This window comes from Salvia splendens, unplaced genomic scaffold (genome assembly GCF_004379255.2).
Source record: "Salvia splendens isolate huo1 unplaced genomic scaffold, SspV2 ctg1052, whole genome shotgun sequence".
NCBI lineage: Eukaryota > Viridiplantae > Streptophyta > Magnoliopsida > Lamiales > Lamiaceae > Salvia > Salvia splendens.
The window spans coordinates 1-15,649 of NW_024598595.1; the positions used below are offsets into that span (position 1 = coordinate 1).

The 15,649-nt window shown below is 51.2% G+C and overlaps 3 protein-coding genes across 3 annotated transcripts; 1 reads left to right on the forward strand and 2 right to left on the reverse strand.

The window, feature by feature from the left end:
* Positions 1-1,823: 1,823 nt before the first annotated feature.
* LOC121788469 lies at positions 1,824-2,231 on the reverse strand. Its single transcript, XM_042187131.1, has one exon. It carries the CDS (start codon positions 2,229-2,231, stop codon positions 1,824-1,826), a length of 408 nt encoding a protein of 135 aa, XP_042043065.1.
* A 2,974-nt stretch (positions 2,232-5,205) lies between these two features.
* On the reverse strand, positions 5,206-5,781 carry LOC121788470. Its single transcript, XM_042187132.1, has one exon. The coding sequence runs from the start codon at positions 5,779-5,781 to the stop codon at positions 5,206-5,208; it is 576 nt and encodes a 191-aa protein (XP_042043066.1).
* An 8,596-nt stretch (positions 5,782-14,377) lies between these two features.
* Positions 14,378-14,863, forward strand: LOC121788471. The gene has a single exon (XM_042187133.1). It carries the CDS (start codon positions 14,378-14,380, stop codon positions 14,861-14,863), a length of 486 nt encoding a protein of 161 aa, XP_042043067.1.
* Positions 14,864-15,649: the final 786 nt, after the last annotated feature.

The window sequence follows — 15,649 nt, forward strand, 5'->3', positions numbered from 1 at the left end:
TTGTTTCCCTCCCGTGGATGAAGGTGGCTCGGATGTGGTGTTTTTGTTTGAGGATGGCGAGGCGCGCCATGGTCCGGCAGATATGCGCCGGCCCCCAGGTTGTACCATTGAACAACTTGATGGCTTGTTCGGAATCTGATTCAATCCATATAGGCCGATTGAACTCCTTGGCTATGACGAGGCCGTGTGGGTGGCCATAAGTTCGGCCTCAAGGGCTGATTGAGCGTCGAGTGTGGTAGCGAATGCGGCAAGGACTTTCCCGTATCCTCTCGGACTACCCTCCCTCCTCCGGCCTTGCCCGTCACCGACGAATTGCACCATTCGTGTTAATCTTTATCCAGGGCTGGTCTGGGGGGGTGCCACTTTGATAGAGTAAAGGCTGGTGACAGTAAAGAGCACAAGGAGTGCTCGACAAAATGCCCCACCAGATAACTCACTCACAATGTGTTTGACAAAATACTCAAATGAAACAATACTTAATTCTTGTAAACAACTCTCGGCTTTATTGAATAAAGTGAATGGAAAGGAAATGAGTAACAAGAATAATCCTCACAAAGGAGGCCTGCGATTAATCGCCTTTAAACTGATCTTCCTCGATGATTAAACCATTCAGAGGACTCTCTAATTTATAGGGGATTAGCGTAACAAGAAGTTACTAAAATAAAGGAAACTAAATAACATAAGTGGACTAATGACTGCCGAGATCTTCAAGCTGCTATAACAACTTCATTCCACCAAATCCTCCATTTCGGTTGGCCCAGCTACTCCCTCCATATCCTCCTTTTCGGTTGGCCAAACAACCTCTCGATTTCCCCGCGTGAACACCCTCCAGTCCCTGTCCGTATCACACTTGACTTGCATGGCAAGCGGTCTTGGCCTTCACGACTCGGCTTGGCTTGGGACATTCATCTTCAAGAGCGCCTCTCCAATGCTTCGGCTTGATGGTACCAATAGCCATACCATTCCGGATGAAGGTTTGCACTTGCCATATCACATTGTAAGGTTTGAAGGGGACTTGGTCATGTCGGCTCCTATTTCGTTCCGCCCAAATGAACCACATGATGAGGTATGACAAGGCATGGCACAAGTTTTTCTTATCTTGTTGTTGTGTCCTTCGTGACCACACGTCGACTCTCTCGGGATTGTATCATTGATTCTGATCGGCGGAGAAGATCCCACGAACCACCCGTCAAATTCCCTCCATATGCTAGTTGCCCCACGGCCTTGAATAAAAAGGTGTTGCAAGGATTCAACGTTCGGTCCAATAGGGCAGCATTGGCATTTGGATGCCATCTCAATCCCTCTCCATTGGAGTTTTGTGTCAACCGGGATCCGATTCGATAAGAGGCGCCAATTGAAAATTGCAATTGACTTGGTGAGTCCGGCTTTCCAAATATCATCAAGCCTCGGGATGATTGGCTTTTGTGAGCAAATGGTTTCCCATGTCGTGGCCAAAGAGAATTCGGCCATCCGGGAGAGGACCCATCGGGGGTGTCCGGCTCCTCTCGGGACAATTGGAGTGTCAAGGATATGTGCTATAGCTTGTTGAGGGAGGCCGGCTTGGTCCTGGAGCATGTGTAACTTGGCCTCGTCCCATTTTTTTTTATTTAACACCATTACGGTGGAGGGTTCGTGGGTCCCTCATCCCTATATATCAAAAAGGAGATTACAGAACGTGGCCACACCCGAAAGTGGTGTGCCATAGCAAAGGCAAGAGTAGAAAGCGGTCCGACTCCACACGGCTCGGACCCCATCCTACTCCCTTCAAAAGTGCAATTAAACAAAACAAAGGCTCTATGATCTTCCATCTCCGAGTACCAACTCTAGTATCCGTCCCCATCTAGGGTTCGAATGTTTGGAACACCCATTCGGTCCAAGCTGACGAAGTCCATGAGGTCTCTTGGTGCAGAATTATGATCCAATTGTCGACCGCTATCAAGCCTTAGGCCCATTCTCGCAAGGAAATCCGCCGCCTTGTTCCCCTCCCGGTGTATGAAGGTGGCTCGGAATTTAAGTTGGCGCTTGAGCAGGATCAATTGCGCCACTGCTTGCCGAGCTAGAGCCGGCCCCCACCCTGCTCCATTGACCAGATTAATGGCTTGCTCGGCATCTAATTCGATCCAGATTGGTAAGTCAAGATCCTTGGCTAAGCGCAGCCCAAGGATCATGGCCGTTAGCTCAGCCTCCAGAGCCGAGTGTGCTTCAAGGGGCGTGCTAAACGCCACCAGCATGTTGCCCGAGCTGTCCCGAATGATTCCTCCCCCCTGCTTTGTTGGTCACTTCATTGAAGGAGCCATCCGTGTTTAGTTTAATCCAAGGGTGATCCGGGGGGTCCCATTTGATTGCCATGGCTAGCGGCTGCGCCCTAGCTGGTTCCACTTGTTGCGGGATGTTGATTCTAAGTTTGACCCCTCGCCAATGCTTTGGCTTCAAGTTCCCGTTGGCCATGGAGTTCCGGATGAACATGTGGATCTGCCATACCACATTGTGCAGATTGAACCTCGTGTCTTGGTGCCGGCTCCTGTTTCTTTCCGCCCAGATGAACCACAAGATGAGGTAGGGATGGCTCGGCTAAGGTGCTTCTTGCTCGTTTGGTGACATCTTCGCATCCAAGTTTCAATTCTCGTTGGGATTGTGTCATTGATTGAGAGGCGGGGGGTCGCCCCATCAAACCACGAATCAAACTCATTCCATACTCTGCGAGCTCCGTAACCTTGAATGAAGAGGTGTTGGAGGGACTCAATATTCGGTCGAAGAGGGCAACATTGGCACTTGGAGGCAAGTTCAATCTCCCGCCACTGAAGTTTTGTGTCGACTGGCACCCGATTGGAAAGAAGCCTCCAGATGAAGATGGCTATTGACTTAGTGAGGCCCGCCTGCCAAACATCACCCAGGCCTTGAACGATCGGGTTCCGCCCTCGGAGTGTGTCCCACGTCGATGCTACCGTGAATTCCCCGTGCTCAGAGAGGGTCCACCGCGGGATATCCTGTTCGTCTTGGAGTATCGGGGTGCTGAGGATGCGATCAATAATATGCTGTGGGATGCCGGCTTGATCGTGCAGGAGTCGGAGCTTGGGTTCATCCCAAGTGCCATTTGTAATGAACTCCGAGACCCGGGTGGTTGGCCTTCCCCTATCATCAAGGCTGAGGTCCCTGAGTGGGCTGTTGCCAAGCCAGATGTCATGCCAGAAGTAGATATTCCCTTGCCCCACAAGCCACCTCATGTACGGTTGCGCGAGAGTCCAAGCTCTAGAGAGCCTCCTCCATGTAGGGCTACTCCTGCTCGGCGTTCTCAAGGTAAGTGGTGTGGAGATGGAGCAATATTTTGCCATCATGTATTTTGCCCAAAGGGAGTTTTGTTCCCGGAAGCGCCACCATAATTTTATGTTGAAAGCACGTAAAACCTCCAAAGTTTTCCGAATCCCGAGACCTCCTTCCTCGGTAGGGCGACACATTTGATCCCATCCAATCCAATGGGTTCGCTTTCTCTCACTCGTAGATCCCCAAAAGAATCGGGCCATTTGTTGATCAAGTTGTTTTAAGGTGCCGGCAGTGGGCTCAATGGCTTGGAAGATGTGTAAGGGGATCGCTTCAAGGGTGCTCTTAATCAGCGTGAGCCTCCCTCCAAAAGATAAGTGCCGGTGTGCCCAGCCCGAGATCCTTCTTGCAATCTTTTCACGTAGGAAGAGGAACATGTCCGTGCGCTTTACACCACGGTAGATGGGGACGCCGAGGTAGAGGAAAGGAAAGGTGCCCCTAGTGAAGCCTCCTTCCGCTTGGATCGAGGGTGCCCAATGGTCATGGATTTCGACGATATAGAAGTTGCTCTTGGTGAGGCTGACTTGTTGGCCGGAGACATTTTCATAGTTCTCAAGACAGGCTCGGAGCCGGCACAGGGGGGTTGCCGCTGCTTGTGTGAATATTATAATATCATCCGCATAGGCTAGGTGGCTGACTTCAATGCATCTCCGGGAGGCCTTAAACACCATATCCTTTGGCCAAGTATAAGCTTATCCAAGGCTCGAGACAGGTAGTCCGCGGCAATTACAAACAACGCAGGGGAAATCGGATCACCTTGTCGGAGTCCCCGTGTTGATCTAAAGAATCCTGAAGGTACCCCATTGACAAGGATCGAGAACCAACACAAGCCTATGCACCTCTCCATGGGGGATCCCATTCGCCGAAGCACCTTGAAGAGGAAAGGTCATTGGATCCTATCATAGGCTTTCGCCATGTCGATCTTCACCGCTACATTAGGCGCTGGGGAGCATCTTGCAAGTTCATGGAACATCTCTTGGGCCAACAGAGCGTTATCATTGAGGAGCCGCCCTTTCACGAAACCACTTTGGTTTGGGGAGATGACCTGTGGAAGGAAAGGGGAGAGTCGAGTCGTGAGTACCTTGGTGATGATCTTGTTAAAGATGTTGCAGAGGCTGATGGGTCGGTAGTCGGTCCATGACTCGGGCGACGCCTTCTTTGGGATGAGGACAATGCTTGTGGCCGTAATACTTCGTGGCAGGAAAGCCCCTCTAAAGAACTGGCCAATTGCTTCCACCACCTCCGGCCCCACAATAGGCCAACAAGCTTGGTAGAAAGTGGCGGAGAAGCCATCGGGTCCGGGGGCGCTATCTCCGGAAATGCTGAAAACGACGCTCCTGATCTCGTCCGCACCCGGCGCATTTGTGATGTCCGCAAAGTGCTCGGCTGAGTGTACTCGCTGGATAAGGTCAAGGTCTGGCTCGTCTAGAACCGGGTTGCTGGGCGCTAGGAGTTGTTGGTAGAAATCTACCGCTGACTTTTTTATTTCGGCCTCCTCAGTAAGCTCCTGGCCGTTGACACGAATCGAGTGGATGCGTAGGCGAACTCTTTTTTGTTTCACCCAGCTTTGATAGAACCGGGTATTTTTGTCGCCCTCCGCAAGCCATCTCAGGGCTGCCTTTTGCCGCCAAAAATCCTCTTCCATTTTCAGCAACATGATGTACTCGGCAATGTATTTATTGATCATTGTCCTATTTTCCGGTGTTGGCCTTGCCTCGAAGATGGATTGGGCCGCGGCAATTCCTTCCTCCTTTTCCTTGAGGTTGGCATGGATGTTCCCAAAAACTTCTTTGTTCCACGCCTTTAGGGCTCTTTTCACTCTAGCATGTTTGATTTGAATATTTAGGAGTCCACTCGCCCCCGTACTCTCCTCCCCTGCATTTTGCACTACAGCCATGAACCCCCATGTCGGATCCACATGTTCTGGAATCGGAATGCCTTGCCTCCGATGGTAGTGTTCAGCGTCTTACATCTTATAAGGACCGGCCCGTGGTCCGAAGCAACCCGAGGGAGGTTCGTAACCCGAGTAGCTTCGAAGGCCCTAGCCCAACCCTCACTAACAAGCACTCTATCCAATCTTTCAAAGAGGCCATTTTTGGCCCATGTGAATTCCGCCCCATCGAACCCCGGATCAAGGAGCCTACAGTCTTCAATTGCCTCCGCGAAGTCGACCATCTCGGCTTGCCGGTTGGTGTCGCTCCCAACCCTATCTCGGTGTGATAGGATGGTGTTGAAGTCGCCACCGATAATCCATGGTGATCCTTCGAGTGGCCCAGCAATCTCTCTCATCTTATCCCACAGGAGGTGTCTTTCGGATCTTGTGCATTTGGCATACACGGCCGAAATGGCCAGCGGCCTAGCAATGCAATGGGACTTGAGACGCCCATGTAGGATTTGTTCCGAATCACAATCAATATCAAAAGTGGATCCCTCTTCCGCAAACAACCAGATTTTTCCGGTCATGTTCGATCCAATGTAGAACAGCCCCAGGCCTTGGAGAACCGGTCCGGATCCGGTGTTGTGAGTGGTTCCATTATTGCAAGGAATAAAACATTATGAGATTTAATTAGCCTTTTCAAAACGTTTTGGGTTGACGCATTTGTGATTCCCCTCACGTTCCAAAACATGATATTGTAAGACATCATTAACAAGTAGGATGCGTACCCGAAGGAGACGAAGTCCCTCCTTGATATTCAATGAGATGTTGCTCTTTGTTCGTTGCGTGCTCCTCGGCATCGTCAAGGGGAGAGCCGTCTCCAATCCTCTCGGTCCCCACTTGCATGTCCATGGCCGAGTCGTCCGCTTCCCCACAATTGTCGACATCAAATTCTCCATTCGCCATGAGGGAGTAGTATTGGTTAGTGCTCATATGATTCTTACTTGAGAAGAAACCACGCCCCCTAGTCATTGCATGGCGTGCGCCCCCTCTCGCACTCCCTCGTGTAGGCGGGGACACCGATCGGCTCGCCTTGGTGTACTCCATTCCGCATCCATATCTCCATGAATTGGTGAAGGTGGCTCGGTGGTCGGGGGTGTTGGGTTCCCTTTTTCCCTCCCCCGCGCTTGAGGCCCACTTTGAATGTTCCGGGGCGCGAAGCATTCCCTCCTTGGGTTCCACCCATAATGTCCGGACCATCCCAAGTTGTATCCCTTTCCTCCTCTCCATTTGAATTGTTGTTAGGACGATTCCCGGCATTGCCCTTATTCTTTCCCTTGGCGGTTCCCTTCATTGGAGTTAGGATTGTGCCTCACCGCATCTTGCAATGCCCTTCATACCGTGGCCTTCGGGGTTTGCCTTCTTTGGCGGGTTGATATTGTAGTTTCGTTTCGGCAGCCTTTCCTTTTTGCCCATCGCATAGCACACATCACTTGCATGGGCCAACATGTTTACAACTCTGGCAATAGGATGGGAATCTTATCCCACCAGACTGTTGCAATCAACTCGCGGCCGTACAAGTCAAGGATTATCTCTTCAGGGGGCGGTTTGGTGATGTCCAATTCTCAATACAAATGCGGGCAAAAGGAGAGTCTCGTCTTGGTAGCCGCTGGCCCGATCAACTTGGATTGGATTGCCGAGGAGCTTGCCGATGGCGAAAAGAGCGGATTGTATCAAACAAGTTGAATTGGGGAGTCCGATTAAATTACACCAAATGTGCTGCTGCTATCGGGGACTCACAATATGCATCGAAATCCGGGGACCATTTGAAGACCCTCATTGGGTGGGCGATCAATGAGCCAAACGGGGTGTTCCCTTTGGGCCTCCGAGAAGCCGGGGCATATCCGCCAAATCCTCGCATTGGATAAGGATATGTTTAGCAATTAATGTATTTCCAATTGAAGCCACATCGGAATTTAATGTTATCTAGAGTTTTTTTGAATTTGACGGCCCGTAGGAATATAATGTGAAAACTTACCCACGATGGCATGCCCCATGCTATCAGCAAGCTTTTGTGTTTCAGCCCCGGAGAAGTAGATGGCCGGAACTCCATTGGACATGGAGGCAAAACCAATGTTTTGGATCTGTTCCGGCACGAAGACTTGAGGACCATTGGGTTCGGGAGAACCCTTAAGTAACTCCGCCATCGATTTCGGCCTACTAGAGGTACCCGAGGGAACTTCGGCCCCCCCTTCTCGGCTAGCGACCATCGGCCCTCGTGTCGCGGCCTCGTGGGATAGGTCACTCATGGCCATCTGCTGGTCCTGGATAGCCGTGACGGAAACTAGTCGGAGCTTCGCCCACCATCGGGTTGGTAGGTGGTGTCGGGGTGGCCGTATGACCCTCGGCCCCAACCTTGATGGGCCGCAACCCCTGTGAGCTCCCTTCCGGCCAGGTTCACATTCGCCTCCGCACGCTGTGCCAGGCCAGGCAGCTCCGGCCTCGACCAAGCCACAAAAGCCGTCGACTTTGCCTCGCCAGCCTCGAACGTGTCTCGAAGTTTTAAGGTCCGTCCTCTCGCTAGGGGGGGAAACTCCTCAAAGGAGGGGATGAAAGACCCCGTAGGTGCAAGCAAGGCTTGGTCGGACTCCGGAAGGGAAGAGTAAGTGAGACCATCGGCCATGTGCGCATCCTCCGGCTGGCCGGCGTCGAGAAGTGGTTGGGCGGTCATGGTGTCTAGGTTGTCCGCCAAATCCAAGGCTGCGAGGTGTAGGAGATGGGTAGTATTGGCTGCATTAGCCCTCCAACTTGGCCTCGTCCCATGTCCCATCCCGGATGAAATCCGAAACCATAGTCAAGGGGGAGCCCCGGTCGTCAATGCATAGCTCCCTTAGCGCAACATCCTCAATCCAAATGTCGTCCCAGAAATAAATCTTCCCCTGTCCCACACCCATCTAACATGGGGGTGAGCTTGATGTCGCACCTTTAGCAACCTTTTCCACGTCGGGCTATACCTTCCGGACGTTCTAGATTTTAGAGGGGATGCTTTGTGGCAATATTTGGCCATCATGTATTGTGCCCACAAGGAATTCTAATCACGAAACCTCCACCAAAGTTTAATAATGAAAGCACGAAGTACCTCTTTAAGGTTGCGGATACCAAGGCCCCCTTCGGCCGTAGGGAGGCAGATTTGGTCCCAGCCAATCCAGTTGTGTCCTTTTCTTATCACTAGTCGATCTCCAGAAGAAGCGAGCCATTTGCTGGTCCAGCTGCTTGAGGGCTCCACTCGTAGGCTCGATTGCTTGAAAGATATGCAGTGGGACCGCCTCAAGCGTCCTCTTGATCAATGTGAGTCTCACCCCCGAAAGAAAGGTGTCGATGGGCCCACCCTGAGATCCTAGCCGTATCTTTTCCCGTAGGAACATAAACATATCCGAGCGCTTCACACCTCGATAAATTGGAACCCCCAAATAAAGGAACGGGAAGGTACCTCTAGAGAAGCCCCCTTCCATTTGGATAGAGTTCGACCATCCTTCATGCGCTTCCGCAATGTAGAAGTTGCTCTTGGCCAGATTGATTTGTTGGCCCGACACCTCTCCATAGTGGTCAAGGCACGCTCTAAGCCTCCGGAGGGGATATCGTGGCCGCTTGCGTGAAAATAATGATGTCGTCGGAGTATGCAAGGTGGCTGATCTCTAAGCTTCCACGACTGGCTTTAAAGGTCATCTCTTTGTGCCCAAGAATAAGCCTGTCGAGGGTGCGTGAGAGATAATCTGCTGCTAAAACAAAGAGGGCAGGGGAGATGGGATCACCTTGCCTGAGCCCGCGAGTGGATTTGATGAAACCTGCTGGGGAGCCATTAATGAGGATTGAGAACCAGCAAGTTCCAATGCATCTTTCAATAAGCGCAATCCAAGGGCCCAGGAATCCCATTTGCTTAAGGACCTTGAGCAGAAAGGGCCATTGCACCCGATCATCGGCCTTAGCCATGTCAATCTTGATTGCAACGTTCGGGGCCGGGGTGCATCGGCCAAGTTCATGGAACAATTCCTGTGTGAGGAGCACATTGTCATTTAGCAGCCTCCCCTTTACGAACCCGCTTTGATTCGGTGAGACGACACGTGGTTGAAAGGGTGCGAGTCTCTTCGTGAGGACTTTTGTAATCACCTTATTGATGACGTTGCACAAGCTGATGGGCCGGTAGTCTCCCCAAGTGTCGAGGGAGGAAGGCCCCACAGAAAAATTGCCTAACCGCATCCACTACATCCGGCCCCACGATTCCCCAACAAGCTTGGTAGAACAAGGCCGAGAACCCATCCGGCCCGGGGGCACTATTTCCTGAGATGTCAAAACCGCCCTTTTCACTTCATCCGCATCTGGGGGCTTGGGGAGATCCTCCAATTGCTCCGAGGGGGGAAGTTGTTGCAGGAGGTCTAGGTCCGGGGCAGCCAACTCCGGGTAAGTTGGCGCAAGGAGGTTTTGATAGAACCCGACCGCCGAGTCTTTGATTTCAAGGTCATCCGTGAGCTCCCTCCCATTAGCATTAATCTTGTGGATTCGCAAACCGAATTCTCTTTTGCTTCACCCAACTTTGGTAGAACCTAGTGTTTTTATTACCCTCTTCCAGCCAACGGAGAGTCGTTTTTCTGGCGCCAGAAGTCTTCTTCCATCTTGAGAAGAAGGACGTACTCAGCTATTTGTTTGTTGATCTCCATTCTGTTCCGGGCCGAGGGGTCTTCCTCGAACTCAGATTGAGCCACGATAATATTCTCTTCACAGGCTTTGAGGTTGGTGTGGTTATTCCCGAAAACCTCTTTGTTCCACCATTTGAATGTCTGTTAATCCTTGCAAACTTGATCTTCAAGTTGAGTAGGCCTGTAGCCTCCGTGTGAGCCATCCAATCTCCTCGCACGAAATCAGCAAACCCCTCATGCCGCACCCACATGTTTTGGAACCGGAACGCTCTGCCATCCCCCAGGTTGTCGGCATTCTGCACCGGACGAGTATTGGCCCATGATCCGAGGCTACCCGGGGAAGATTAGTGACTCTAATTGAGTCAAAAAGCTGGGTTGACATTTCGTTGACCAGCACTCTATCCAATCTTTCCATGAGGCCATTCTTTGCCCAGGTGTAGTCCGAGCCATGAAAGCCAGGGTCCAACAATCGGCAATCCTCTATTGCCTCGGCGAAGTCAACCATCTCCACTTGCCGATTGGTGTCGCTTCCCGTCGTATCGCGAGTGGAGAGGATGGTGTTGAAGTCCCCTCCAATGAACCAAGGCGTCCCTTCCGACATTTGGGTGATGTCTCTCATCTTGTCCCACAGTGCAAGCCGCTCCCCTCTCGTACACTTAGCATATACAGCCGAGATCTCAATAGGTGTTGGTAGCCACGGGCAAGTGAGCCTCCCATGGAGCAACTATTCCGAGTCATCCTCAACTTCGAAGTTAGCCCCTTCCTCTACAAAAATTCAAATCTTCCCGTTGATATTTGACCCCTTGTAGATCAGCCCCAATTTCTTTGAGAATTTGTCCGGGTTAGGGGTTGTAAGCGGCTCCATTATTGCAAGAATGCAAATATTATGAGATTTAATTAGTCTTTTTAGGACGTTTTGGGTTGACGCGTTCGCGATCCCCCTAACGTTCCAAAACAGAAGATGTATTGACATGATTAACAAAAGGAGTCCGTACCCGGCGGGTGTGAAAGCCCCCCTTGAAATTCAATGATTTGAAGGTCATTCCTCTCTTGGCATGTCTTCACCTCCATAAGCATGAGAGTGTCTCCACCTTTGTCATCCTTGAGAGGAATGTTCTCCACCCCTTCATCCGTGTCTTCCAAGTCATTATACACGAAATTCTCCTGTGCCATTAGGGAGAAATATCGATTGGTGCTCATGTGGTTCTTCACCTCTTGTGCTTCGGACCTTTTAGATCAAAAGGTTTGAACAAGCCTTTCGGCCTCACTAGATCACCCGGGGCTGAGTCTTCGTCGCGCCGTCCTCCAACCCTGGACGAGGGTGTGACCCGGTGGTTACTTGTATCTCCTTTCGCCTTATTCCCTCGGCCTTTCCCATGATGAAAGGGTGTGAAAGCTGAGCCCCTACAATGCAAATGGGTTGCACTCCAGCTCTTGTCACCCTCGTCGGCCCGAAGGGCCAAATCCACGGGGCCATCCTCATGCAAAGCGCCCATGACATCCGGTCCTTGCCAAACTCCATCATTCGTATCTCTAGTACTTGTTGTTATGATCGGTTGAGCTTCCGTTTCTTTGGGTCTCCAATGTTGTTTCCCCTCCTTGCTGTTCAAGTTGTCCTTCGGTTGGTCATATCCTCCCTTCGAACCTTGGGCCCCTTGGTGTGGCTGTCTCGGCGTGGTAATATTGTAGTTCCTCTTCGGGGGTCGGACCGCTTTACCCGCCGCATAACAAGCCTCACTTTTATGCCCCACGTGCCTACACTCACTACAATATGTCGGGATCTTATCCCACCTCACCTGTTGCAGGTTTCACGCCCACAAATGTCAAGGATGATCTCCTCGGGTGGTGGCTTCGTTATGTCGATCTCGATGCAAATACGGGCAAAGGATAGTCGTGTCTTGTTGGCTATAGCTCGATCCACTTGGATAGGGGTCCCAAGGAGTTTTCCGATGGCAAAAAGGGTCAATTGGTCAAACAAGTGGATGGGGAGGCCAATTAGGTTACACGAAATTGCCGCGATCGGGGATTCACAATATGCATCAAATCCGGCGCCCATTTGAAGACTCGCATAGGATGTCGATCAACATACCACACCGGGGTCCCCTTGGGGCCACCAAGCAGCCTAGCATAGACCGCAATATCCTCAAATTGAACAAGAACATGTTTTGCATTAATATACTTCCATGTAAAGCCTTGACTAAATTTGATGTTATCAAGTGCTTTTTGTATTTGGTGCGAAGCTGGAATAGAATGGGAGAACTTACTGACGATAGCATGGCCGAGACTCGTTGCCAATTTTTGTGTCTCCGATGATGAGAAATAAATCGTCGGGAGCCCATTTGATGTGGTAGCATAGCCAATATTTAGAATATTTTCCGGGACAAAGGCTTGGTGACCCTCGGAGCTCGGACCTTCTCGAACCATATCCGCCATGGACCTTGGGTTGGTCGTGTGCCCCTCAATGGGTCCGATCCCGCCGGGCCTAACGTTGCTAGGCGAGCCCTTTTGTTTATCCACAGTTATCGTGCCGGATGGCTCGGCCCTCCAGCGCCCTTTGTCCCTCGGGTCCGAGCTTGCCTCGGCCATCGGCACATCAACGTCTCGCGGCCCACCCTCACCGTCCTTAGCATGGTTAGAGGCGATCAACAATTGCGGGTTCGTAGGCACAACACCTTGCTCGTTACGGCTGGCTTGGGGCCTTTCTCTCGGGTTAGTGCGCACCGGACCATTCTCGAAGAATTCCCGAATTTTCCGAGTACGACCACGCTCTAGAGGGGGGAAGTCGGCTAAGGATGGGCCATTGCCAACCATAGGAGGTGCTGTTGGTGCATCGGTCGTCCAAGGGAGTTGAGGGAGGTGGTTGTCCTTTGGTTGTTCGTCCATCGGATGTTTGCAGGCGAGTAAAGGTTGAGCCGCCATAGTATCGAGCATCTCGGCCGACTCTAGGGATGCTAGCTGCAAAATGGGGTTCAATTTTGGATGCATTGGGGGTGTAACGGCTAGGGCATCACGTGAGGGTCCGGGGTGGAATGGCGCCAAGGAGCTTTCAAAAAGTGGATTTGTTGTTTCTACCATTTTAATTAGGAAAGTTCCGGCCCTCTTCGTCTTTGGCCGTGGGATGAAAGGGAGACTCCGTTTCGGCGAGCGGGGTGATTGGATCGTGTGAGATGAAACCGTAGCACCCTCAACCGCCAGTTCTCCGCCGGCCTTCACCATAGTCGTGGCTTGAAAGGTTCTCCTTGTATTCCATTGTTTTGTTGTAATTGTAAACATGTTGGGCATAAGAAAGAGGATTGCCATGCAACGGGAAGGAAGTCTCGGGGTAGAGACAAGGGTCGCCGAGCATCATACAAGGAGAACCTTTCAAGCCATGCCGCCAAGATCATCCACCGTGAGTGGCGCCCAAAGGAGAATGGCACTCCATCGTCCATTGGACAGTTGGAGAAGCCTAAAGATTGTAACAATCACGCAGAGTACATCGAGGGTACATTGGGTGTGGGATCGTCGAAGTCAAGAGTGGCTAGTAGGAGTCACCCAAATGTGGATGAGGATGGCTTCCAATTGGTGTCGAGGAGGAGGAAAGGAAAAGTGCATGAGGGCGATATGCACACCAAGGCTCCACACGTAGATGATTGGCATTTGAAGGAGAATTAAAATAAATGCACACACTATATACATGATATATACATTACACAAACACAATATAAATAAAACACACTTCATACACATTGGGCACTATATACACACTATACATACCACAAATATTAAACACACTATAAATAAAATACACTACACATGTACTGTAAACATACATGCCTACATTGCACACACTACGGGTAGTAGCACAAAATACGCAATTTATACACTATACAACAAATATACACATAAAATACATAATTTATACATACGTGGCACATATTACAAATATTAAACACAACATAAATAAAATACAAACACAAGGAGAACCTTTCAAGCCATGCCGCCAAGATCATCCACCGTGAGTGGCGCCCAAAGGCGAATGGCACTCCATCGTCCATTGGACAGTTGGAGAAGCCTAAAGATTGTAACAATCACACGGAGTACATCGAGGGTACATTGGGTGCGGGATCGTCAAAGTCAAGAGTGGCTAGTAGGAGTCACCCAAATGTGGATGAGGATGGCTTCCAATTGGTGTCGAGGAGGAGGAAAGGAAAAGTGCATGAGGGCGATATGCACACCAAGGCTCCACACGTGGATGATTGGCATTTGAAGGAGAATGTTGCTACGGTGACATTTGGGAGTGTCCCATCGGGTGCGAATGACGTGAGCTTTAGCTCCATGAGTGTCGCATGTGGGCGCCCCAACCGGGAGATAGAGGGCCACATCGAGGACCTTGATCCAGGAGGGCATGTACCTAGCGGAGGTATCCCTATTGCGGGCCTTAGCTAGGTGATGGACAGAAGTGTTTTGTATCAACCATGGCTGAAGCTCAACATGGCTGAAGCTCAACATGGATGGTTCTTTTAATGAATCAAACGGAAAAGCCGAGGGGGGAGGCCTCATACGGGACCATTCGGGTAGGTTACTTGTAGCCTTTGCGTTACCGCTAACCGCACATTCAGCTCTTGAGGCCGAGTTACTAGCCATGCACCATGGCTTGATAATGGCTAAGGAATTCGTGAAACCAATTTGGCTCGAAGCGGATGCCGAGCAAGCAATCAAATTAGTGGAAGGAAAAGGCTGGGGGCATGCACACATCCGCCAGGCCATGGTGCACATAGCCCTACACAAGCCCCACCTAACACTCCGTACCACCTTCATTCACCGAGAAGGAAATAAGGCGGCCGACTACCTTGCGAAGATGGGATTGGAGTTAAGCAGTAGACAAGTTTGGAACGCCCAAGCCGCGCCGATAGGCCTCAAGGATATCATCCGAATGGAGCAAATGGGGATCCCCAATATTCGAGTCTGGGAACAAGATGTAGAGCATGAGTAGGAAAAGGGTACCAAGGAAGGATTCCACCGATCTCGTCATCACCGAACGCCGAAGAATACCTAGGTGTCGAGCCATCATCGGCACGACCCTTACCTACTCCTAGTGAATGGGGGGAAAAGATAACACAAGTAAAACGCTCTCCCTTCTCTATAACTTCTCTCTCTAAACTCCTCGACGTTGACGGTAACTAGGCGTCTTCCCCGCCGACGGGGCAGCCAAGGGACACGCGCGGTCTCTTGGCCAAGGTTTCTCTCGTCCGTCCGGAGGTGACATGTGCTTGCACCTGATCCCATGGTGAAATCCGGTGGTGAGCTACCGGAGGGGGATATCACGGCGGTTAGCTCCACAACGCAACCCCCCTCTTTGACGGAATGGAACTTCCACTCGATTGCAAGACCCAAAACAAAGTGGGCAGGTACGCCACATCCGGAGAAGCCACGAAGAGGCCTCGCTTGTGCCGGATCAGAATTTGGATCGGATGTTTGTAGGGCCAAAAAGAAGATGGCATTTGATATGGTAGAGAACCTAGCCGCTGAGGCACATGGTGAAGGGAGGGGATCGCCGGAACTTAGGCAAGCCCATATTGGTGAGATGTTGAGCTCGTTAGCTCAAATGGCAAATGAAGGGCGCTCTCCCAAGATTGCAATGGAGATGCCCAAGTCCGAGGAGGTGGCCGGAATTTCGCCGGCGCCGGCGAGCCGGAGTGAGCTGGACCAACACCCAACCGGTGCAAGTACAATGCATCACATGGGTCCTAGGCTAGATGATGGGGTGGCATGTGATGTG